Below are 22,974 nucleotides of genomic sequence, written 5' to 3' on the forward strand. Positions count from 1 at the left end.
GGATGGGAAGCCTGAGAAGAAAATTTTCTTGGCTTACTTGTCATGATTCTGGTTTATATTTCATCAGTGAGAGGCACCTGAATATGCCTTGGAAAGTGGAAGGAAGGAGAAATCACAATTCTCCTTTAGAAGCAGCCAGTCCCTGCATGTGTAGACACCAGACATCCAAACCCAGAACAAATTACCACTTCATTCTAGGGTAGTGGGGACTGCAAATGGTTCCCACGTTTGTTAAGTTCCTGAAAGGCAGCTGACTCCCTGTCCTCCTTCTAAAAATATGCATGCATCTAATGTACTGTACTAAATTCCTTCCTGATACATCACACCCTTACTAGGACAGCATCAAGGTTGCTGTTGCTGTTGTTAAGTTACTAAGTCCTGTCTGACTCTTTGCGACCCCATGGACTGCAGCATGGCAGGCTCTTCTGTCTTCCACTGTCTCCCAGAGTTCGCTCAAATTCATGTCTGTTGAGTCAGTGATGCTATCTCACCATCTCATCCTCCATCTCTCCCTTCTCCTCCTGCCTTTAATCTTTCCCAGCACCAGGGTCCTTTCCAATGGGTCGGCTCTTCGCATCAGGTGGCCAAAGTACTGGAGCTTCAGCTTTAGTATCAATCCTTCCAATGAATTTTCAGAGTTTATTTCCTTTAAGATTGACTAGTTTGATCTCTGTGCTGTCCTAGGGACTCTCAAGAGTCTTCTGCAGCATCATAATTCAAAAGTGTCAAGGTCATTTCTTTTGTAAACCTTAATCTTGTTCAGTTCAGTTCAGTTGCTCAGTCATGTCTGACTCTTTGTGACCCCATGAATCACAGCATGCCAGGCCTCCCTGTCCAACTCCCAGAGTCCACCCAAACCTATGTCCATTGAGTCAGTGATGCCATCCAACCATCTCATCCTCTGTCATCCATCAGGGTCTTTTCAAATGAGTCAGCTCTTTGCATCAGGTGGCCAAAGTATTAGAATTTCAGCTTCAACATCAGTCCTTCCAATGAACACCCAGGACTGATTTCCTTTAGGATGGACTGGTTGGATCTCCTTGCAGTCCAAGGGACTCTCAAGAGTCTTCTCCAGTACCACAGTTCAAAAGCATCAATTCTTCGGCACTCAGTTTTCTTCACAGTCCAACTCTCACATCCATACATGACCACTGGAAAAACCATAGCCTTGACTAGACATTACTTTGACAAAGTAATGTCTCTGCTTTTCAATATGCTGTCTAGGTTGGTCGTAACTTTCCTTCCAAGGAGTAAGCATCTTTTAATTTCAAGGCTGCAATCACTATCTGCAGTGATTTTGGAGCCCAGAAAAATAAAGTAAGCCACTGTTTCCACTGTTTCCCCATTTATTTCCCATGAAGTGATGGGACCGGATACCATGATCATAGTTTCCTGAATGTTGAGCTTTAAACCTACATTTTCACTCTCCTCTTTCACTTTCATCAAGAGGCTTTTTAGTTCCTCTTCACTTTCTGCCATAAGGGTGGTGTCATCTGCATATTTGAGGTTATTGATATTTCTCCTGGCAATCTTGTTACGTCTATCCTAAAGAATCTTATCCTATGAAAACAAGTGAACTTAAGTGACTAGTACCTGTCCAGGGTTGTTAGAACTTGGTGGTCCACTAGTTTATCATGCTGATTTCATAACTTTTACCCTGTATTTAAACTGCAAGTGTCTTTTTTTTTTTTTAATATGGAACATAGTTCTCTCACTCACTTATCAGAAAATGGAACCATGAACTGCATGACTCAGTACTAGCTGAAGGGATATGCGACACTGGATAAAGTTTGAGTGGCTGAATTTTGCTGATGCCATCACAGCTTTGTATTGGGATGGTGGGCTGTGAGGCACCCCTGCAGCTGTGTTGATTGTATGAGGTTTTCAGTTACCATCTCCCTGGAGAAAGAGATCCCCAAACATTTGTCCTCCGTGTGGCTATTCCTATTCACAATAGGACAAGTTAGAAAGTTCCTGGGGAAAGTCAATGAAAAAGAAGGAAGACAGAGGAATAGAGAAAAAGAAGCAGGCACAGGATCGACCAAGAGTCCAATTTCCTGGTGACTCTACCAAGGCTCAGGGTAATTGCAGCTTCCTTGGGTGTTGGCTTCAGGGAGAATGGTCTATGGTGGTCTTGATGCAGGTCCTAGAGCCAGAGACTCCACTTACTATAGCATAGAGGAAGGCAGAAGTTATCCATCCCTGGTTGTTTTACTCTACCAAAAAGGAAGAAAGTAAGACAACACAATGACCACTCATCCTCTCTGTTCTGCTTGAAACAGACCAGGACCCTATGGTCCTTTTCCACACAAGTCCTCAGTCTGCATTTTGTCTGAAAAAACTTTAGCCAAAGAATAAGTTTAATGAGAGAAATGAGAACACGAAGAAACAAAGGAAAGCAGTCATCAAAGGAGGCCAAATAATAATAATGTAGTCATTAAGCAAAGTCAAGCACCTTTACTTCCTTCTTCAAGGGCTATAGATAATTTTCTGAGCCATCTCCTGTGAGCTATCTTATAGATACTGAATACCCCACTAGGTAGAAGAAGTTAACTGCATGATGACCAGACTGTAGCCATGACATAAGCTGCCACAATTCCAAGAATTGACTTCAAAGAATTGAAAACACATCACCTTTGAAACTGAAGATTAATTGTACCTAAAACAATCAAGATGATGCTGGTCAGACCATTGATGACCAATTTCATGATGACTGTCAGAGCTGACTGTGCTGTTTCTGCCTGGAGCCCCGTTTTTCTGTCTATAAATTCTATAAATCTCTTGCCCACTGATTGTCAATGGTGGGGGTTGGGGGGAAGTTGACCTTTGGACAGATGTCTGCCTTCTTCCCACCCCAGCTGGTGGCATCTGAAATAAAGAAAATTTTCCTTTCTACCAACCTGGCCTGTTTATTGGCTTTTGAGTGGCAAGCAGCTGGACTCCTACCTTTCAGTAACATGCACCGTCCTTTTCCAAGAACTCATTATTGTTCAATAAGACCCATTGATTCTACCTGGAACAGACAAGCAGAGCTGCATTTATTGTACTTGAAGGAACCACACTTGACCCTAAAGTTGGGTTTATTTTCACCACTTTTTTTCCCAGGGAGGTGTCACTTTCTTCTTAGATTCTTTGAGATCTTTCTTTGTATTCATTCAAGATATATAGCTTGTCATATTTGCATGTTAGTGCATACAAGGAGTATTGGATGACAAATGTGATTACATAGCCTTGATGAGTCTGGTGCAGGGGTTTGGAGCAGGTGCTGCTAGAAAAATCCAGCAGGATGCCTGCAGGTCCAGGAAATCAATGGACCAAAGAGGTTGGACACATGGAAATGGAGACTTGGCACATCCTAACCTGAGGCAGTGAGTCTGGGAGCAGGCAGGGTTAAAGCTCTAGGTAGTAATCAGACAGCTAGACAGACAGACAGGCAGGGAGGTGAGACAGGATGAGAAGTCCAAGGGCCAAGCAGATGATCAAGGCAGAGAGCCAATTTCCAGGACAGGGGTATGAAAGTGACACTTGTTCTGAGCAAAGGCTGTGAGCTGGCATTCAAGACACAGTGTACATGGCCACGGGAGTAAAGAAATGAAGCTAAATGCTTGGAGGCTAAAATAAGAAGGAGGCTCAAGTCCGAGGTCAGGAGCAGAGTCAAACCTCCAAGGGTACAGTGAACAGGATTAAGGGACCAGAGTTTAGAAGGAACTTTTGGGAACCAGAGAACTGAGGACAATCCTGGCTGGGCTATAAGAACCTATCCCCACACTGAGTCATTCCAGTAGGAAATTTCCTGCTTTCCTAAAAGGGAAATGAGGAACATCTTGTTTAAGGGAGTTTTTTGTGGTGAGGGGTCTCTTCATTATTTGCCCCCATCAAGACATATATTTTGAATGGAAAGCAGGGGATCTCTGGGGCGAGGGGTTAGATCTCTCCACTGCTGAGGAAGGGGTGGCCTTGGTCAACTCATCAGGGAAGTCTGGAACATGCATTGCTAGCAAACATGTCCTAAAATCAAGATGCTTGAGAACTTGAGTTTGTCTCATGTTACCGGTTCTTCATGGCATTTGGACACAGAGGCCTTGGGGACTGTGGAGGGCCCCCTGATATCACCTTGACTTTGGGAGACAAGGTGTGAGAAAGAACAAGGTGAGACATTCCAGAGCAAGCCCTGGGGTATGGGGAGGCTCCAGAGTGCTCACCTGAGCAGTCTAACCAAGTGTATTGAGTACATATGTTTTCTCAGTAAGGAACCGAGCCTCACTTGTGGCTCAGATGTTAGAGTCTGCCTGCAATGTGAGAGACCCAGTTTCCATCCCTGGGTTGGAAAGATCCCCTGGAGAAGGGAATGGCTTACCCACCCCAGTATTCTTGCCTGGAGAATTCCATGGACAGAGGAGCCTGGCAGGCTACAGTCCATGGGGTTGCAAAATGTCAGACATGACTGAATGACTAACACTTTCACTTTCAAGTAACTGAACACACTGCATAGAAATATCCAGAGAACTGTTGCCAGTGTCAGATGTTTTTCCTGTGGATTTCTAAACAAAGGATTCAAGTCCCTGTGGGCCCTGATGAAAAGTCTATAGTTTCTGCTGACCACTATCTGAACCTGCAAGTAGATCCTCCCCCAGTTGAACCTTCAGATGAGACACAGCTCTGGCCAACAATGGTAACTCTGTGACAGATTGCAAAACAGTGCACCCAGCTAAGATGTGCCCAGACTCTTAACTCACAGAAACCATGAGATAATAAAGGTGTGCTTTTACATTTCTAAAAATAAAGAGAAAATAAAAGAGTCTGAGGCCAGATGGGAGGGTTTTGGCAGGTGGGTTGACACCAAGCAGAAGAGGACAATTCTGGGACCTGAAGGTAAGGGACAGCCAAGATGTCCCTTATTCACATGGTAGAATGCACCATATGAGTAGAGAAGAGCAACCTCCAACAGCATTTGGGGACAGAGGGAGATGCCTGAGCAAAAGCAAGATTATCGTGCACCAAATAGCAGTGGGTTCTTAGGTGTCTCCAGGGAAAATTGGAGTTGAGGAAACTTTGGTCTCATGTTCCCTGGAAGAAAAGCTATGACAACCCTAGATAGCCTATTAAAAAGCAGAGACATCACTTTGTTGACAAAGGTCTGTATAGTCAGAGTTATGGGTTTTCCAGTAGTCATGTACGAATGGGAGAGTTGGACCATAAAGAAGGCTGAGTGCCAAAGAATTGATGTTTTCAAATTGTGGTTCTAGAGAAGACTCTTGAAAGTTCCTTGGACAGCAAGGAGATCAAACAAGACAATCCTTAAGGAAACTGGAAGGGCTGATGCTGAAGCTCCAATACTTTGGCCACCTGATGCGAAGAGCTGACTCATTGGAAAAGACCCTGATACTGGGAAAGACTTAGGGCAGGAGGAGAAGAGGGTGACAGGGGATGAGATGGTTGGATGGCATCACTGACTCAATGGACATGAGTTTGAGCAAACTCTAGGAGATAGTGAAGGACAGTGAAGCCTGGCATGCTGCAGTCCATGAGGTCACAGAGTCAGACATGACTTAGTGACTGAACAACAGATATGCTACAGCTAAGGAAGGGCAAAGGGAGGGAACAAGAGAAACAGGCAGGAAAGAGGGGGCATTCCATTGCATTGCAGCCTCTGTATGTGCTAGAGAGTGGAGGAAAATAGGAATTCCCCCAAATTAAGGACCACTTTTCCCTTGCTTAGAGAAAAAAGACAAGGACAGTTGCAGAGAGTCAGGAAGCAATGGCTCTAGATGTAATTCTGTTCCACCCAGAAAACCAAAGAGGATCAAAGTGAACAGTAAGCAGAAGCTTATAAATACTCACTGCCACACACCATAGTAAGAGAGCAATAAAATAATAATGGACATAAAAAGATTTAAATAAATGCAAAGACTATCCATGATATGGTCTGGGAAGTTTCAATAGTTTAATGATCTTGAACGTCTCCATGCTAACATTTAAATTGCTTACATTCTCCCAGATTTTTCAGAATATTTTTTTAAACTAGACAAAATTAGCCTAACATTCAGCTAGAAGAAACATGCATATATAAATCCATATGATAAATCTAGGACATTTTTGATAAAAGAAAATTAGTGAGGGGAGGAGTCTTATATGAGATATTAACATGTAGTAGGAAGTGACAGACATCTAGTATGCATGGTTCTGATGCCAGACCAACAGCGGAAGCAGGGAAGGACAAAACAGACTTCAGCAGACATATTTTTTCCATAGACTATAAAGGACTTCAAGATAGTGATAAAAGGTGGGCTATTTAATAAACGATTTTAGGACAACTGGCTCACCGTGTGAGCTGAAGCCATGACAACAATGATGATAATGATGACAACAGAGGTTTCTTCAAGAGAATCTGAGATACCAAGGGAACATGCCATGCACAGATGGGCACAATAAAGGACAGAAACAGCAAGGACCTAACAGAAGCAGAGGAGATTAAGAAGAGTTGGCAAGAATACAGAAGATCTATATAGAAAAAGTCTGAATCACTCACGCAACCATGATGGTGTGGTCACTTACCTAGAGCCAGACTGCCTGGAGTGTGAAGTCAAGTGGGCCTTAGGAAATATTACTACAAACAAAGCTAGTGAGGGTGGTAGAATTCCAGCTGAGCTACTTAAAATCCTAAAATATAATGTTGTAAAAGTAAGTTTGGAAAACTCAGAAATGGCCACAGAACTGGAAAAGGTCAGTGTTCATTGCAATCCTGAAGAAAGGCATTGCCAAAGAATGCTCAAGCTACTGTACAATTGCAATCATTTCACAATTGATGCTAGAAAGCTAGCATCTGGCAAGGACACTATGAGGAAGATGGAAGAATAAAACAGAAAGAGAAATTAGGCAAAGAAATCTCCTCAGAAAAATGCCATGATAGAGATGAAATCTGTGAATATAATAGCTACTTGTCTGTGAAGCAGGAGCCCAAGAGAGAAGGAAATGAGCTAGCAGAACTGGAGAAAGAAAGGAAAAAGTAAAATCACAAAAATACAGGCAAATTTGGAGAGAGCACAGAGGAGAACAGATTTTGTGGGGGGAAAGACAAGAGAACAGACATGAAAAAAATATCAAGCAAATTAAAATGGGAGTTAATTGAAATGAAAGTCACTCAGTTGTGTGAGGTCTCCCGCATTGCAGGTGGATTTATTAGCAGTTAAGCCACAAGGAAAGCCCAAAATGGGAAGCTAAATAAGTTAAAAAAAATCTCATGTACACCTGTGGTGGATTCATGTCAATGTATGGCAAAACCAATACAGTATTGTAAAGTAAAATAAAGTAAAAATAAAAATTAAAAAAAAAAAAGAATCAGAGAGAAAGGGACAGCCTCTGAACGACAGGTGGAAGGGATCCAGTGATATCATAGTGGAGACCCGGGTTGCTGTGCTGCCTCCTAAACAGACAGGACTTCCTGATCTCAAAGGACCAAGGACAGAAATCTACTAAACACCATAAAAGGTTTCCAAAAACACCTGGCAACAAATCTGGAAAATAATTCCATAACTTTGTTGAAATGTTGCAAAAAAGATGACTTCTGCACCCTAACTAATCCTTAAACAACTCAAATGGGTGTCAGGTAACTCTCATCATCTTCTCTGAGAGTGAAATCTGTTCATTCCATTATCTTAGTTGGTATACTTTCTGTAACTTGAAATAAATTCTGAAGTTACACACACACACACACACACACACACACACACACACACGCAAAGCATAAAGGAAAACAAATAATTACAGACATGATTCAAGATGAATTTTCTTACATAAAAGATAATTTGAATCTACATATTTAACAGGCATGCCCCATCTGGGGGATTATGGCCCCACATGGATAACATCAGGGCATAGACTATACATTTCTGTGCTTAGTCGCTTCAGTCATGTCCATCTCTTTGCAACTCTATGGACTGTAGCCCACCAGGCTCCTCTGTCCACGGGATTCTCCAGGCAAGAATACTGGAGTGGGTTGTTAATTTCCTTCTCCACAGAATCTTCCCAACCCAGGAATCGAACCTGGGTCTCCTGCATTGCAGTCAGATTCTTTACCAACTGAGCTATAAGGGAAGCCCTGGACTTCGAAAGTCCTTTCTTAGGGGAAATCAGGCAACTTCTGTTCCCTTTCGGGAAATAATACAAGCTCCCACCTCCCACCAGCTAAACTCACTTTATGTGCAAAAAGGTGAGATGCAAGCCATTATGAAGAAAGAACTTGGAATATTCCTCATTGGAAAAACTGTGTATAGCTAATGGACCAGCGACGAACAGGGGCTCGATTTCACATAGAACTGAGGTGATGCCAGAGTGGGGCATGCAGTGGCTGAGCAGAACATGGAAGGAATGAGACCTGACCTGGAGAAAGTATCCGATTAAAATAATTAGCATACTTGGAAAATGAATCATTGCTTATATTAATACTACTGGGAATTGGGTCATCTCTACTGAGAGTGAGGATTGAACTCCTAGTATTGATCCCAGACAATTCTCTGTCTCAGGAAGTGGCACCTCCGCAACTTTTAAAGACCCAGCCATCCTGTTCGACTCCCTTTCTCTCCGACATCTGGTCCACCAGCCAGATCAATTCAGAAATCAACTACCTGTCCCTCCTTGACAGCTCATCCATGCCACATGACAGCAGACCCAGTGGGGTCCTTTGAAAATACTAGACAGAGCACATGGCATCTCCTAATTACTCCAATAGCTCTGGAGTCCACAAGGTGGTGGAAGAAAGGAGATCGCTGCTGTCATGATGATGCTGACCCCACTGCCCCCAGGTGAAACCACACTTTTGAAACCACACTTTTGAAACCACCCATCTGACCTGCTGCAATCTCCAGAACCTCTTTGCACTCATCCCACAGTGAGCAACAGGACCCAGCTTCAGTATCCTCCTTGATTCTTCTGGAACATTCCAGGTACAAACCCATTTCTGTTGTTGGTTTTGGTCCCTTGACCTTCAGAGCTCCCCCTGCAGATGTGCACGTGGTTTGTCTGCAGTTTCTTCTAAGTTTCTGCTCAAACATTACCTTCCTATGGGGCCTTCTCTGATAACCCTATTTTTAATGTAAATTACTCCTGACAGCTCTCTCACCCCCTACACCAGATGTGTTCTGACTCTTGTCCTTGGAACCTGCTACAATCCAAGCTTCCCTGGAGGTCAGCACAACCCTATTTGTGGGCAGCCAGAGAGCTTGGACAGTAAAGAATCCGCCTGCAATACAGGAGACGTGGATTTAATCCCTGGGTCAAGAAGATCCCCTGGAGAAGGGCATGGCTACCCACTCCATTATTCTTGCTGGAGAATCCCATGGACAGAGGAACCTGGCAGGCTGTGGTCCTTGAAGTCTCAGAGTCGGATATGACCGAGTGACTAACACTACAGAGCAAAGATGTCCAGGCAGCCCACGGGCGGGAGTATCAGTTATCTCTTGCATCAGCAGCCCCTCTTCACCCCTCAGGAGCTAAAAAGAGGATGTCCCAGTCCCCAGGACAGCAACTGAAACCCATTTCCTCCACAATAAATGACATACATTTGCTTAGCTACGGATTTCTGGACACACAGGTGAGGCCCACCACAGTATTAAACCGTGATCCCCCCGCCCAAATCTCCTTTAGACAAGAGGTTTTGTTTGTTCATATAAAATAAAAAATAAAAAAATTGGGAGACACAAGTGAATATCTTAGATGTTGTGTATCCAGACCGAAGGTCAAAAATGTAATAACATTATTTTTCAGCAAAGACTGTTTCATTTCTGTAATAGCTGCCCTTAAACCACTGCAATTTACGCTGGAATTCTGCAGCCTCAGGATTAAACTGTTGAAACTCCCAGAGAAACACCTTGGACTTTTTTTCTTTTTTCATTTCTTTTTTTTTTTGTTGGTCACATATAGGGGAACTGCACCTTATGATCTTAGTGACTATTTGATTATGGGAAACACATTCCATAAGCAAGACTAAATTTTTCTTAAGATACATCTTTATCATTTGCATAAATATGATAATAATATACAACTTCCCCATTATATTGAAAATATTAAAAAAAGCATAATAATATGTAGCAATATTTTCATCATAAGAAACAGGCTGTACTATAAACTGCAGGAAGGAGTATAAATGAACAAAATGATGACCAGTGGCCAATACGTATGGAAATCTATAGAAATTACTTACTCTTTGAACCAGTAATTCTACTTATAGAAGTTTATCCACAGAGAAAAAAATAAACACATATACAGAGATCAATGAGATGGAAGTCACTGTGACATTTTAATAATAGTGAACAACTGGAAAAAAACAAACACAATATCCAACAGTAGTGTTGGACACACCTGGTTGCCAAGCCTCTACCTTCTCTTCTTACTTAGTGAAATAGCTAGGGTTGCAGTCACGATGGCCATATGTAGCTGTAACACAGCCTGCAGACACCCACTGGTGAGGGGCAAACAGACCAGTGAGATGTGAGCAGAAGCAATTCATGACACATTCTGGAGAGGTCCTTAGAGGGAACTGACTCAGGTGGCTGTGACAGCCCTCTGTCTGTACTCTTGCTTCTCCATGGAAATGCGGAAGTGGCCACCAGACCTCAATGGCCATTGCTTAACGGTGGCCAATGCTTTGGAAGAACGGCAGAAGAGACAAATGTTAACAGCGTGGGTCCCTGATGACTGACGGGAGAAAAACTACTCCTGACCTAGCTGTACCCGGCTCCTCTTATGATACAGCTTTCCTGGCCGCTCAGAATCTGCCTGTGATGCAGGAGACCCCGGTTCGATTCCTTGGTCGGGAAGATCTGCTGGAGAAAGGAGTAAACCCATGTGGCATTAAGTCACTGAATTTAGTCCTAATAAAGGCAAGAGAACTTAGATGTACTTATTGATGTATGACTGTAAACTCGACAGAGACATTAAAAAGTCACATTTGAACCCATATTTGCTGCCCTGGAAAGACACTCATTGCCTATTGTGAACTGAAGAAAAATTACGGGTCAGGAAGAAGAATATGCTTGCAATTTTTTAAAGACCCCAAATTATATGTTTATCTACAGATCTATATATGTATATTTGCCAGGGGACAGGTCTGAAAAACTAAGTAAAAGCATTTATAGTATTTATCTTTGATTATCTTTGGTTGATGTATTTAAAGGGGAGTTTTAATTTAAAAAAAAATTGTTTGCTGCAATTGTTGATTTTTCTTCAATGATTTTAAATTGTATATGAAGTTCAAAGATAAGGCTTTTATAATTTAATTTGCACACCAGTGATGGGAAGGCATATGACGTCTGTAACACTCATAACTGACACAGGGTTATTTAATCTATGAAAAACCTTCTTATAAATAAATGAGATATGGAGATAAGTATGCAAGTAACATGAATAAGAAATTCCCCAAAGGGGAAACAGAAATGATCTGTAAACAAAGGATAAAATGTTGCAAACATCATTAGTAATGTACATTTGTAAATTAAAACATTCGCCCATCACAAAGTAAAGTTTAGGGAGAAAAGGATTTTGTCGAGCTGGCAAGGGTGCAAGACACACACAGCCTCATCCTGCTGGGCAGTGTGTACACTGCCCTGATGCCTTCCAGTGTGTCCTGGTCCAGTTCAGACCAAGGGCCTCCAGTGTGGTCGTGGTATCTTGCGCTGTGTGCTCAGTTGCTCAGTCGTGTCCGACTCTCTGTTACCCCATGGACTGTAGCGCACCAGGTTCCTCTGTCCATGGGATTTTTCAGGCAAGGCAAGAATAGTGGGATGTGTTGCCATTTCCTTCTCCAGGGGATCTTCCTAAGGGAAAGAACTCGAGTCTCCTGCGTCTCCTGCATTGGCAGGTGGATTCTTTACCATTGTGCCACCTGGTAAGCTCCCTGCACATCTACATAAACTACATTGAATCAAATATATGCTGTTTGTTACCATGTAATCCAACATTCAGCTATAAGCATGGCCCCAAATAAAAAGGAATGTGGGCAGATATTCTGAATAACAGGATTTTATTCTGGGATAAACTGTTTTTCATATGGACAATGTATGTGGCATGCTACAGGGCAGTAACCTAAGGGATTTAAACAAATTTAATTGATTCTACCCCCAGCCAAATGGTGCCTATCCCTCTTTCCTCCCACTTCTCCTTCTCCCTAAAGGAAATACATTTAAGCCGACTATGTTGCAAAAATGTCATTTGCTTTTCTTCAATTGTTACTCTAAGAAAGCGCAATATGCTACATATGTTAAGTCTTAGATTGTTAGGAAAAAATGACATTATTCACTTATTTAGTTGTTGTTTTCTTATTTATCTTATTGATACATATTGGCCTTCAACTGCTTAATAAATAAGTTACTGAATCAAGACATGTGAATGAGAAAGGAAAGGGAATTTCCAATACATTTGTAAGCATAGTTAAGGAAACCTTCCTGGAAAGGGGCTTCCCTGGTGGCACAGATGATAAAGCATCTGCCTACAATGCTGCAATGCTGGAGATCAGGTTCAATCCCTGGGCCAGGAAGATTCTCTGGAGAAGGAAACAGCAACTCACTCCAGTATTCTTGCCTGGAGAATCCCATGGATGAGAAGCCTGGTGGGCTACAGTCCATATGGTCTAAAAGAGTCAGAAACAACTGAAGTGACTTAGCAGCAGCAGCAAACAGTTAAGGAAACTTTCCTGGAGAAGGTGATGAAATAGACAGAAAAGATTTTTACCACGTCTAGAATGGTTCCCCCCTTAGTTCCCACACTGCCCATTTTTATTTACGTAGTGTTTATAATGTTACCTTAATATGGGGAAATTATGCTGTGCCTTTGAAGAGAAAGCATGATTAGGGGTGAAAGTTTGTTTTTAAGAAGATAATACCCAGGTGATGCTTTATATCTATGTTATCTAGGTAAATAAAACAAACTGTAGTTCTATTTTAACCTTCTAAAGCCACCTAACTTTACTTATCTAAATACTGGGGAAATAATTTCGGAGAAGGCAATGACAACCCACGCCAGTACTCTTACCTGGAAAATCCCATGGACTGAGGAGCCTGGTAGGCTGCAGTCCATAGGATGGCTAAGAGTCGGACATGACTGAGTGTCTTCACTTTCAGTTTTCACTTTCATGCACTGGAGAAGAAAATGGCAACCCACTCCAGTGTTCTTGCCTAGAGAATCCCAGGGACAAGGGAGCCTCGTGGGCTGCCGTCTATGGGGTTGCACAGAGTCAGACATGACTGAAGCAACTTAGCAGCAGCAGCAATTTCCAACAATGAGTAATTCGGACAGTTTATATTTGTTTCTCCATGTGTATGGGGTCTCCAAGCAGATCACTGTTGTCCAGTATAGGCGGTCAACAGAGAGCTTCCACAGGTGCTGAAACAGTGTGCATGAATAACCTGCCTCCCCAACAGGGTCTTTCCATGGCCCTGTGATACAACAACACTTCATGGCCCAAATGAAAACACTCGGGTGGTTTACCAGGGATGTACATGAAGGATAGACATACTTGGTGGAGGTGAGGATGGATATATTTGTGAGAAACATCTTCGGAAGAAATGCTCATTTTTGGCCTTTTAAAACAGGGGTCCTGGTGACCTGAGGTGGAGCTGATGTAACAGTAGTAGAAATCAAATGCACAGTAAATGTAACAAGTTAGAGTCATCCCAAACCATCAGCACCACTTCCCCGGTCCATGGAAAAACTGTCTTCCACGAAACCAGTTCTTCCTGCCAAAAAAGCTGGGACCGCTGCTATAGAATATACCATATGTTTTGTAGATAAGAAGCAAACCAAGTGACTTCATACCTTTAGAGAATTTCCACACGATGGTGGGTACAGGGTAACCCTCAGCTGAGCAATTGAGGATGACAGCTTTGCCATAAATCCCGTCCTGGTCCCGTGGTTGAACCACAAACTTGGGAGGAACTGAAAAAGAGAGAAATGCCAGCAGTAATTCAGACAACACTGCAACTTATCAAAGGTGTGATTTAAAGAAATTCAAGAATTTTAACATACGGGAAAGTACAAAGAACGCTTTACATATGTGGGGAAATAAAGCACAGGATTTGCAATTAGGAACCATCAGAGGACCTAATCCCAGTGCAGGTGATTTGTCTTGTTATATCAGTGACCTGATGCAGACAGAAGTTGACTTGCACTGGGGGGACACTGGATTCTGGAGTGCGGCAGTTTGACTAAACCAAGCGAATGTGACATTTTGTTTTTGATTTGTGTTACGGCAAATCAGGGATCCACTCTTGGGTGTGAAAGGTTTAAAGCATCGAGTATCTATTCTGCCTCTAACAGGAGATGAAGGGAGAATTAATAGGCTCTTCCTAAAGGCAATAAAGAACACAACATGGTATTGAACTTTTTCTGAAAGTCTGATGAAAACACATGGGCCATTATTCCTGACACCAATATGCCTTCTGTGCCAAACGAGGATTATGGAAGCCAGTTGAATCGAGGTGCCAAGATGACTTTATAGAGTACCTATTTTTAAAAATATATAGATTAAGTAACTGCTTATTTGATGAGTTTTGTGAGATGCTGAAAAAAAAAAAAACACCATCCCTATGCAAAATATACACATGTACTCTGCTTAACATACCTGCCAAGAGAAAGCAAATGTTTTGAGTTAAGTTACTGTGATTTTAGATTACTCTAGTCTTCTTTTAAATAGAAGAAACAGATTTTTCCTAGGAGAGGTAGCATCTAAAGGTATTAGAACCCAGAAATCTTTTTCAGCAGATTAGTGGGTAATCGTAGGATGGGTTTTTAATGTGGCAGTCACAAGGTTATATGAAAGGACATGGATCATGTCAACCATTGACTAGATACTTAACAAATGTGGGTATTCTTCCTCTTCTTTCCACAATTCCTCATAAGGTTAATCTCTGCTTTGCAATTTCCAGAGTTCTTCATTTAGGGACAGAAATGAGGGCTTATGTGTTATATAGGAATTCCACCCACCACGAGAAATGGACTGAGGAGAAGGTTGTGCTTGTGCCTCATCCCTCCAGTCACATCCTACTCTCTGTGGTCCCACGCACTGTAGCCTGCCAGGCTCCTCTGTCCATGGGATTTCCCTGTCAAGAATACTGGAGTGTGTTGCCATTTCCTACTCCAGGGGATCTTCCTGACCCATGGATCGAACCCACTTCTCTTCTGTCTCCTGCATTGGCAGGCAGATTCTTTACCACTAGTGGCACCTGGGAAGCCCAGGGAGAAGGTTAGAGTCTATGTTGGTTAGGATTTTAGAAGCACACTGCAATGGCATGAGCCATAGTGAACATTACTTTACCCATAAAACAGCCAAGAAGGTGGAACTGACATCAAGACAGGAAGCAGCTAGAGATGGAACTCATTGCTGTGTTTCTCAGTAAAACAGCAGAGGGTGACGGCTAAGAGCACAGAGCCAAAGGCTAAACACCTGGGTTCACTCTCCAACTTTGCTGCTTCTAGGTGGGTCATCTTGTGTAAGTCGTCAAATGTTTCTTAGCTTTTATTTCCTCATCTGTAAACTGGGGGTTCATTTTATAGAATTGGTATGGGGATAATATGATTAAGATTATAATAATTCTTAGTGCCTGGAAGATATAAAGTGTTGTAGGAGTGTTGGTTAATTTAGTATACACAGGTATGTCCAGCTTTAACATATTATTAACAGTTTCCAATCTGCAAATTAAATATTTGCACAACCAATAGGTCTTTTCATAGTGAGCAATTTTACTTCACTAGATGGTATTCTGAGACAATTGTACTCAATACAATCTAAATATACTTAAAATAAGGTGATAAGGGATGTCTGTCTCATGGTGAGAAAATTTTCTAGGAAAACAAAAGGCTGGAGATTTTATAAAGCAAATTTATTTTTAGCAAAATTAACCTAACAATCACAAGGGTAGACTGCAAAGTTTAAGACATCATGTCAGAATCATTCTGTCCAGGGTGGTAGGCAAAAAAATGACCATCTACACTCTATGTCTATTTGGTTGAAATTTTGCTAAGAGCACTGAATCCCTCATCAAATGGACAGAGGAATTCCTCTGGAAGAATGTTTAATTATCACTGATCCATGATCCCTGCCCCCCTCAACTTGGTTCTAACCCAAAGAAATGTTATTTAAAAACTTATCAAAGAGGTTTACATGGAAAATAACCACTGACATCTTGTAAGTATAAGGCAATTACAGATGGAAATGGCTCAAAAATTGAGAATTCTTTCGTGTGCTCTCTTTAACCTCCTGGAATCAGGTACAGGGCAGCGAAGACTGGCGTACTGCAGTTCATGATGTCACAAAGAGTCAGACACGACCAAGCGAAAGAACAGCAACAACATCAGGTACTAGTGACCTTCTCTGCAAATGTGTCACCTATCCTCAGATTCTCTTCCTCTTCACTGCCATGGCCTAGTCATGACGGATAGACCGGATGTGCGGTGAAGTGTCTCCATCCATCTGGTTTCAGTACCCCAGGCTGGACAGCTCTATGCATTTTGCCATGGAAACACACCAAGAAAGAAGTCTCTGCTGTCTCAGGGCCTCCTCTAATGTAACACTCACTCACTTTCATGGGTGCAACCCAGAAAATTGGGAGACGATCACCCACCAATGAGGTATGGGCGTCAGGATAAATGTCCTGTTTTTCCATCCTCCAAACTTATGGGACAACCGTGAGCTGTACTCTAACCTGTGCTTCTCACACCAGAAGGCATCAGAATCACCCAAAGCATTGATTAAAATCCAAGTTGCTGAGCCATGTCCCTAGAAGTTTTGACTCAGTAGGTCTGAGGCAGGATCCAAGATTCTGCCTTTTCTAATGAGTTCTCACGCTAACGAAGAATTCTCAATGAAGAATTGATGTTTTTGACCTGTGGTGTTGGAGAAGACTCTTGAGAGTCCCTTGGACAGCAAGGAAAGCAAACCAGTCGATCCTTAAGGAAATCATCCCTGAATATTCACTGGAAGGACTGATGCTGAAGCTGAAGCTCCAATACTTTGGCCACCTGATGCAAAGAGCTGACTAATTAGAAAAGACCTTGATGCTGGGAAAGATTGAAGGCAGGAGGAGATGGGGATGACAGAGGATGAGATGGTTGGATGGCATCACCGACTCAATGGACACGGGTTTGAGCAAGTTCTGGGAGTTGGTGATAGACAGGGAAGCCTGGCGTGCTGCAGTCCATGGGGTCACAAAGAGTCAGACGTGACTGAGCAACTGAACTAAACTGACTGAAAGAGTTTCAGATAATGCCATGGGTCTAGAGATCACCTTTCTGTGATGGGTTCTGTGTGATGCCTTGGAAGGTTCCAGAAGGAATGAGCCCCAGTTGACCACAGCAGCAACTAGCTCATTAAAGCAACTTTTATGGATTTTTCCCCTCCTTTCTTGATCTCATTTCCCTTCATTCTTTCACTCTGGGTTTCAGGAATTACATGTTGAATAAAGGATCTACAGCCAAACCTGTGACTAACACTGCTTTCAGTAGGAATTTAAGCTGACACAAGGTGAAAATTGGCTCTTATCTGGATTTCTGAAACAACTCCTAACTGGTATATTGCTACCTTCTGGCTCACTTGAAGGCAATCAGCACACAGTCAGGTGAAAAATCCTTCAGAGACACTAATCACATGATGGGACTTCTATGATTAACATTATCACTCCATCACATTGTTTCTGGACATAATCCAAACTCTTAGAATACTTTGAAGGCTCCTTATGACTTGGGTCCTCAATCTCCAGCTGCATCTCTTGATAGTCTTCTCTTGCAGGGTTTACCCTATTCTACCTGTCCTCTGGGTCCCCCTGGTTCTTCACATGCATGCTAAGTCGCTTCAGTCATGTCCAACTCTTTGTGACCCCATAGATGGTAACCTGCTAGGCTCTTCTGTCCATGGGATTCTCCAGGACAGAACACTGGAGTGGGTTGCCATTCTCTTCTCCAGGGTCTTTCACATAGGTTTCTGTATTTCTTTAACAAATTATCAATAATTATTATTTACATCTCAGCTCATTTCACTTAGCCTGGGTGCCTCCCCAGAATCATCCTGCATTACCCTGTCATAGGCACGGAAGTTTGGTGTTGCTTGGTTAAATTCCTGCCTCCCACATCTGGCTGCATCCTTGGGAAAATAAGAACCATCCTTTTCTTGCAGACCGTCACACCCCAGCACACAGTCAAGTGTGGGAAGGCAGAAAATATTCTGCAAATGTTTGCTGAATGGACAAAGCAATGAATGGAAATTATGATTCCAGTTTTAAAGACTAGAAAACAGACCTTATCCAAAGTACCATGGCTCAGTTAACAACTCAGATCAGAGAGACCCTTGATGCACAAGGTCTCTGAGTAGGATGGGTCTGGAAACACCATCTGATGGAAGAAGGCACAGGGAACTGTAGGAAGATTTTGGCCAAGGAGATACAAAACTGGAGGTGGAACAGTTACAAAGCTGTTGAGACTGTTGTGATTTTTGGCCTAAACTAGTGCTAGGACACAAAGACTTAAGATTCTATATTTTCTACATTATAATTCTCCTAAGTAGCTGTTTTACTTATATACATATATATGTTTATGCATGCTAAATTGTTTAGTTTTTCCTGACTCTTTGTGACACTACGGACTGTAACCTGCCAGGCTTCTCTGTCCATGGGATTTTCCAGGCAAGAATACTGGAGTGGGTTGCCATTTTTCTCCTCTAGGGGATCTTCCTGACTCAGAGATCAAACCCAGTCTCTTATGTCTCCTGCACTGGCAGGTGGGTTCTTTACCACTAGCATCATCTGGGAAGCCATATATATATGAATAAATGTTTATGGACAGAGGAGCCTGGCGGGCTATACAGTCCATGGGGGTCACAAAAAGTCAGACATGACTGAGGGACCACGACATTTCTTCCTTTATAATATATACATATCATATATATATGGGCTTCCGTGGTAGCTCAGATGGTAAAGCGTCTGCCTACAATACGGGAGACCTGGGTTTGATCCCTGGGTCGGGAAGATCCCCTAGTGGCAAGAATACTAGAGTGGGTTGCCATTTCCTTCTCCAGGGAGTGTATATATATATACACTCATACATGCATACATACATACATAGGTTTCCTTTTATTTGCATAATGCTTTATTTGTGATGAACATTTCTGCCAACATAGTTGGCTTTCCAATAGTGAGACTTTTCCAGTGGGGATGAGGGTAATTAAAGAGGTAGAAGGGATGGGTTTAAGCAAATAATTATGTCGCATCTCCAAAAGGCAATGCAGGCCACCATTGCCATATATTTCTATGAGTCATAATTGCACGCACACTCTGTATGGCACTCTCTAGGTCCATCAACATCTTATAAATGACCCAATTTTATTCCATTTTAAATGGTTGAGTAATATTCATTTGTGTATATGTCCTACATCTTATTTTTCCATTCTTCTGTTGATGGATGTTTAGGTTAAGTAAGTCAGAAAGAGAAAAACAAACACTGGCTATTAATACATGTGTGTGGAATCTAGAAAAATGGTCTGCTGCTGTTGCTGCTAAGTCGCTTCAGCTGTGTCTGACTGTGCAACCCCATAGATGGCAACCCACCAGGCTTCTCTATCCCTAGGAATCTCCAGGCAAGAGTACTGGAGTGGGTTGCCATGTCCTTCTCCAACGCATACATGCATGCTAAGGCACTTCAGTTGTGTCCGACTCTGTGCGACCCCATGAAGAGGAGCCCACCAGGATTCTCTAGGCAAGAATACTGGAGCGGGTTGCCATTTCCTTCTCTGAAAAATGGTATAGATGATCTTATTTGCAAAGGAGAAATAGAGACACAGATGTAGAGAACAGATGTATGGATACCAAAGGGAAAAGGCACAGGGGTGGAAGGAACTGTGAGATTGGGATTGGACTATATACACTATTAATATTGTGCATAAAATAGATAAGTAATGAGAATATTTTGTAGGGCACAGGGAACTCCACCCAGTGCTCTGTGGTGACCTAAATGAGAAGGAAGTCCAAAAGGGAGGAGAAAAGAAATGCAAAAAAGCAAAATGGCTGTCTGGGGAAGTCTTACAAATAGCTGTGAAAAGAAGAGAGGTGAAAAGCAAAGGAGAAAAGGAAAGATATAAGCATCTGAATGCAGAGTTCCAAAGAATAGCAAGAAGAGATAAGAAAGCCTTCTTCAGTGATCATTGCAAAGAAATAGAGGAAAACAACAGAATGGGAAAGACTAGAGATCTCTTCAAGAAAATTAGAGATACCAAGGGAACATTTCATGCAAAGATGGGCTCGATAAAGGACAGAAATGGTATGGACCTAACAGAAGTAGAAGATATTAAGAAGAGGTAGCAAGAATACACAGAAGAACTGTACAAAAAAGATCTTCATGACCCAGATAATCATGATGATGTGATCACACATCTAGAGCCAGACATCTTGGAATGTGAAGTCAAGTGGGCCTTAGAAAGCATCACTATGAACAAAGCTAGTGGAGGTGATGGAATTCCAGTTGAGCTGTTTCAAATCCTGAAAGATGATGCTGAGAAAAGGCTGCACTCAATATGCCAGCAAATTTGGAAAACTCAGCAGTGGCCACAAGACTGGAAAAGGTCAGTTTTCATTCCAATTCCAAAGAAAGGCAATGCAAAAGATTGCTCAAACTACCGCACAATTGCACTCATCTCACATGTTAGTAAAGGAATGCTCAAATTCTCCAAGCCAGGCTTCAGCAATACATGAACCGTGAGCTCCCTGATGTTCAAGCTGGTTTTAGAAAAGGCAGAGGAACCAGAGATCAAATTGCCAACATCCTCTGGATCATGGAAAAAGCAAGAGAGTTCCAGAAAAACATCTATTTCTGCTTTATGACTATGCCAAAGCCTTTGACTGTGTGGATCACAATAAACTGTGGAAAATTCTGAAAGAGATGGGAATACAGACCGCCTGACCTGCCTCTTGAGAAATCTGTATGCAGGTCAGGAAGCAACATTTTGAACTGGACATGGAACAACAGACTGGTTCCAAATCAGGAAAGGAGTACGTCAAGGCTGTATATTGTCACCCTGCTTATTTAACTTATATGCAGAGTACATCATGAGAAATGCTGGGCTGGAAGAAGCACAAGCTGGAATCAAGATTGCTGGGAGAAATATCAATCACCTCAGATATGCAGATGACACCACCCTTATGGCAGAAAGTGAAGAGGAGCTAAAAAGCCTCTTGATGAAAGTGAAAGAGGAGAGCAAAAAAGTTGACTTAAAGCTCAACATTCAGAAAGCGAAGATCCAGTCCCATCACTTCATGGGAAATAGATGGGAAACAGTGGAAATAGTGTCAGTGTTTATTTTGGGGGGCACCAAAATCACTGCAGATGGTGACTGCAGCCATGAAATTAAAAGACGCTTACTCCTTGGAAGAAAAGTTATGAACAACCTAGATAGCATATTCAAAAGCAGAGACATTACTTTGCCGACTAAGGTCCATCTAGTCAAGGCTATGGTTTCTCCTGTGGTCAGGTATGGATGTGAGAGTTGGACTGTGAAGAAGGCTGAGCACTGGAGAATTGATGCTTTTGAACTGTGGTGTTGGAGAAGACTCTTGAGAGTCCCTTGGACTGCAAGGAGATCCAACCAGTCCATTCTGAAGGAGATCAGCCCTGGGATTTCTTTGGAAGGAATGATGCTAAAGCTGAAGCTCCAGTACTTTGGCCACCTCATGCGAAGAGCTGACTCATTGGAAAAGACTCTCTGATGCTGGGAGGGATTGTGGGCAGGAGGAGAAGGGGATGACCGAGGATGAGATGGCTGGATGGCATCACTGACTCGATGGACGCGAGTCTGAGTGAACTCCAGGAGATGGTGATAGACAGGGAGGCCTGGTGTGCTGCGATTCATGGGGTCGCAAAGAGTCGGACACGACTGAGCGACTGAACTGAACTGATAACTGGATCACTTTGCTTTACAGTAGAAACTAACAGAACATTTTAAAGCAACTATACTCTAATAACAATTAATTTAAATAAATAAAAGAAACAATAATTGCAAGCACACTACTCCTGTCCTCCTAGAAGGAGTAATTTTAGATGTATACTTTCTAAAATACCCCGTCCTGTCATGCAATCCATGTAGCCTGACAGTATCCGAAGTTTGGAAAGGATTCCCCATGGTGCTTAAAATGATGGTTGTTTACATGATCACTGGCTTTGGTCTATTTATTAAGGGAAAGAATGATTTTTCTGTTTTAAAAGGCGGGATAGCTTGTTTGTAATTGAGCAGGTATTTCTCAGTGTTAGATACAGTCCAGTGTTTTATGTCTGGAATTCATGGCTTCTAAATAGCTATGTATAGGCAAACAGTGGAAACGGTGACAGACTTTATTTTCTTGGGCTCCAAAATCACTGCAGATGGTGACTGCAGCCATGAAATTAAAAGATGTTTGCTCCTTGGAAGAAAAGCTATGACAAACTTACACAGTATATTAAAAAGCAGAGACATGACTTTGCCAGTAAAGGTCCATATAGTCAAAGTTATAGTTTTTCCAGTAGTCATGTATGGATATGAGAGCTGGACCATAAAGAAGGCTTAGCACTGAAGAACTGATGCTTTTGAACTGTGGTGCTGGAAAGACTCTTGAGAGTCCCTTAGACTGCAAGGAAATCCAACCAGTCAATCATAAAGGAAATCAATCTTGAATATTCACTGGAAGGACTGATGCTGAAGCTGAAACTCCAGTACTTTGGCTACCTGATTGGAAGTGCCAACTCATTAGAAAAGACCCTGATGCTGGGAAAGATTGAAGGTAGGAGGAGAAGGGGACAACAGAGGATGAGATGGTTGGATGGCATCACTGACTCAATGGAAATGAGTTTGAGCAAGCTCCAGGAGATGGTAAAGGACAGGGAAACCTGGTGTGCTGCAGTCCATGGGGTCACGAAGAGGTGGACATGACTGAGGGACTGAATAACAACAACCCATAGCCATATGGGTTTCCC

The 22,974-nt window shown here is 42.4% G+C and overlaps 1 protein-coding gene across 1 annotated transcript in view; it reads right to left on the bottom strand.

Moving 5' to 3' along the window:
* Window positions 1–22,974, bottom strand: part of DSCAM (DS cell adhesion molecule) — an 827,097-nt gene that overhangs the window by 243,904 nt on the left and 560,219 nt on the right. The window contains exon 11 of the mRNA XM_042237343.2: window positions 13,807–13,926. Coding sequence (XP_042093277.2) covers window positions 13,807–13,926 — 120 coding nt within the window. The remainder of the gene's footprint in view (window positions 1–13,806; window positions 13,927–22,974) is intronic.

The sequence above is a fragment of the Ovis aries genome, chromosome 1 (assembly GCF_016772045.2).
Source record: "Ovis aries strain OAR_USU_Benz2616 breed Rambouillet chromosome 1, ARS-UI_Ramb_v3.0, whole genome shotgun sequence".
NCBI lineage: Eukaryota > Metazoa > Chordata > Mammalia > Artiodactyla > Bovidae > Ovis > Ovis aries.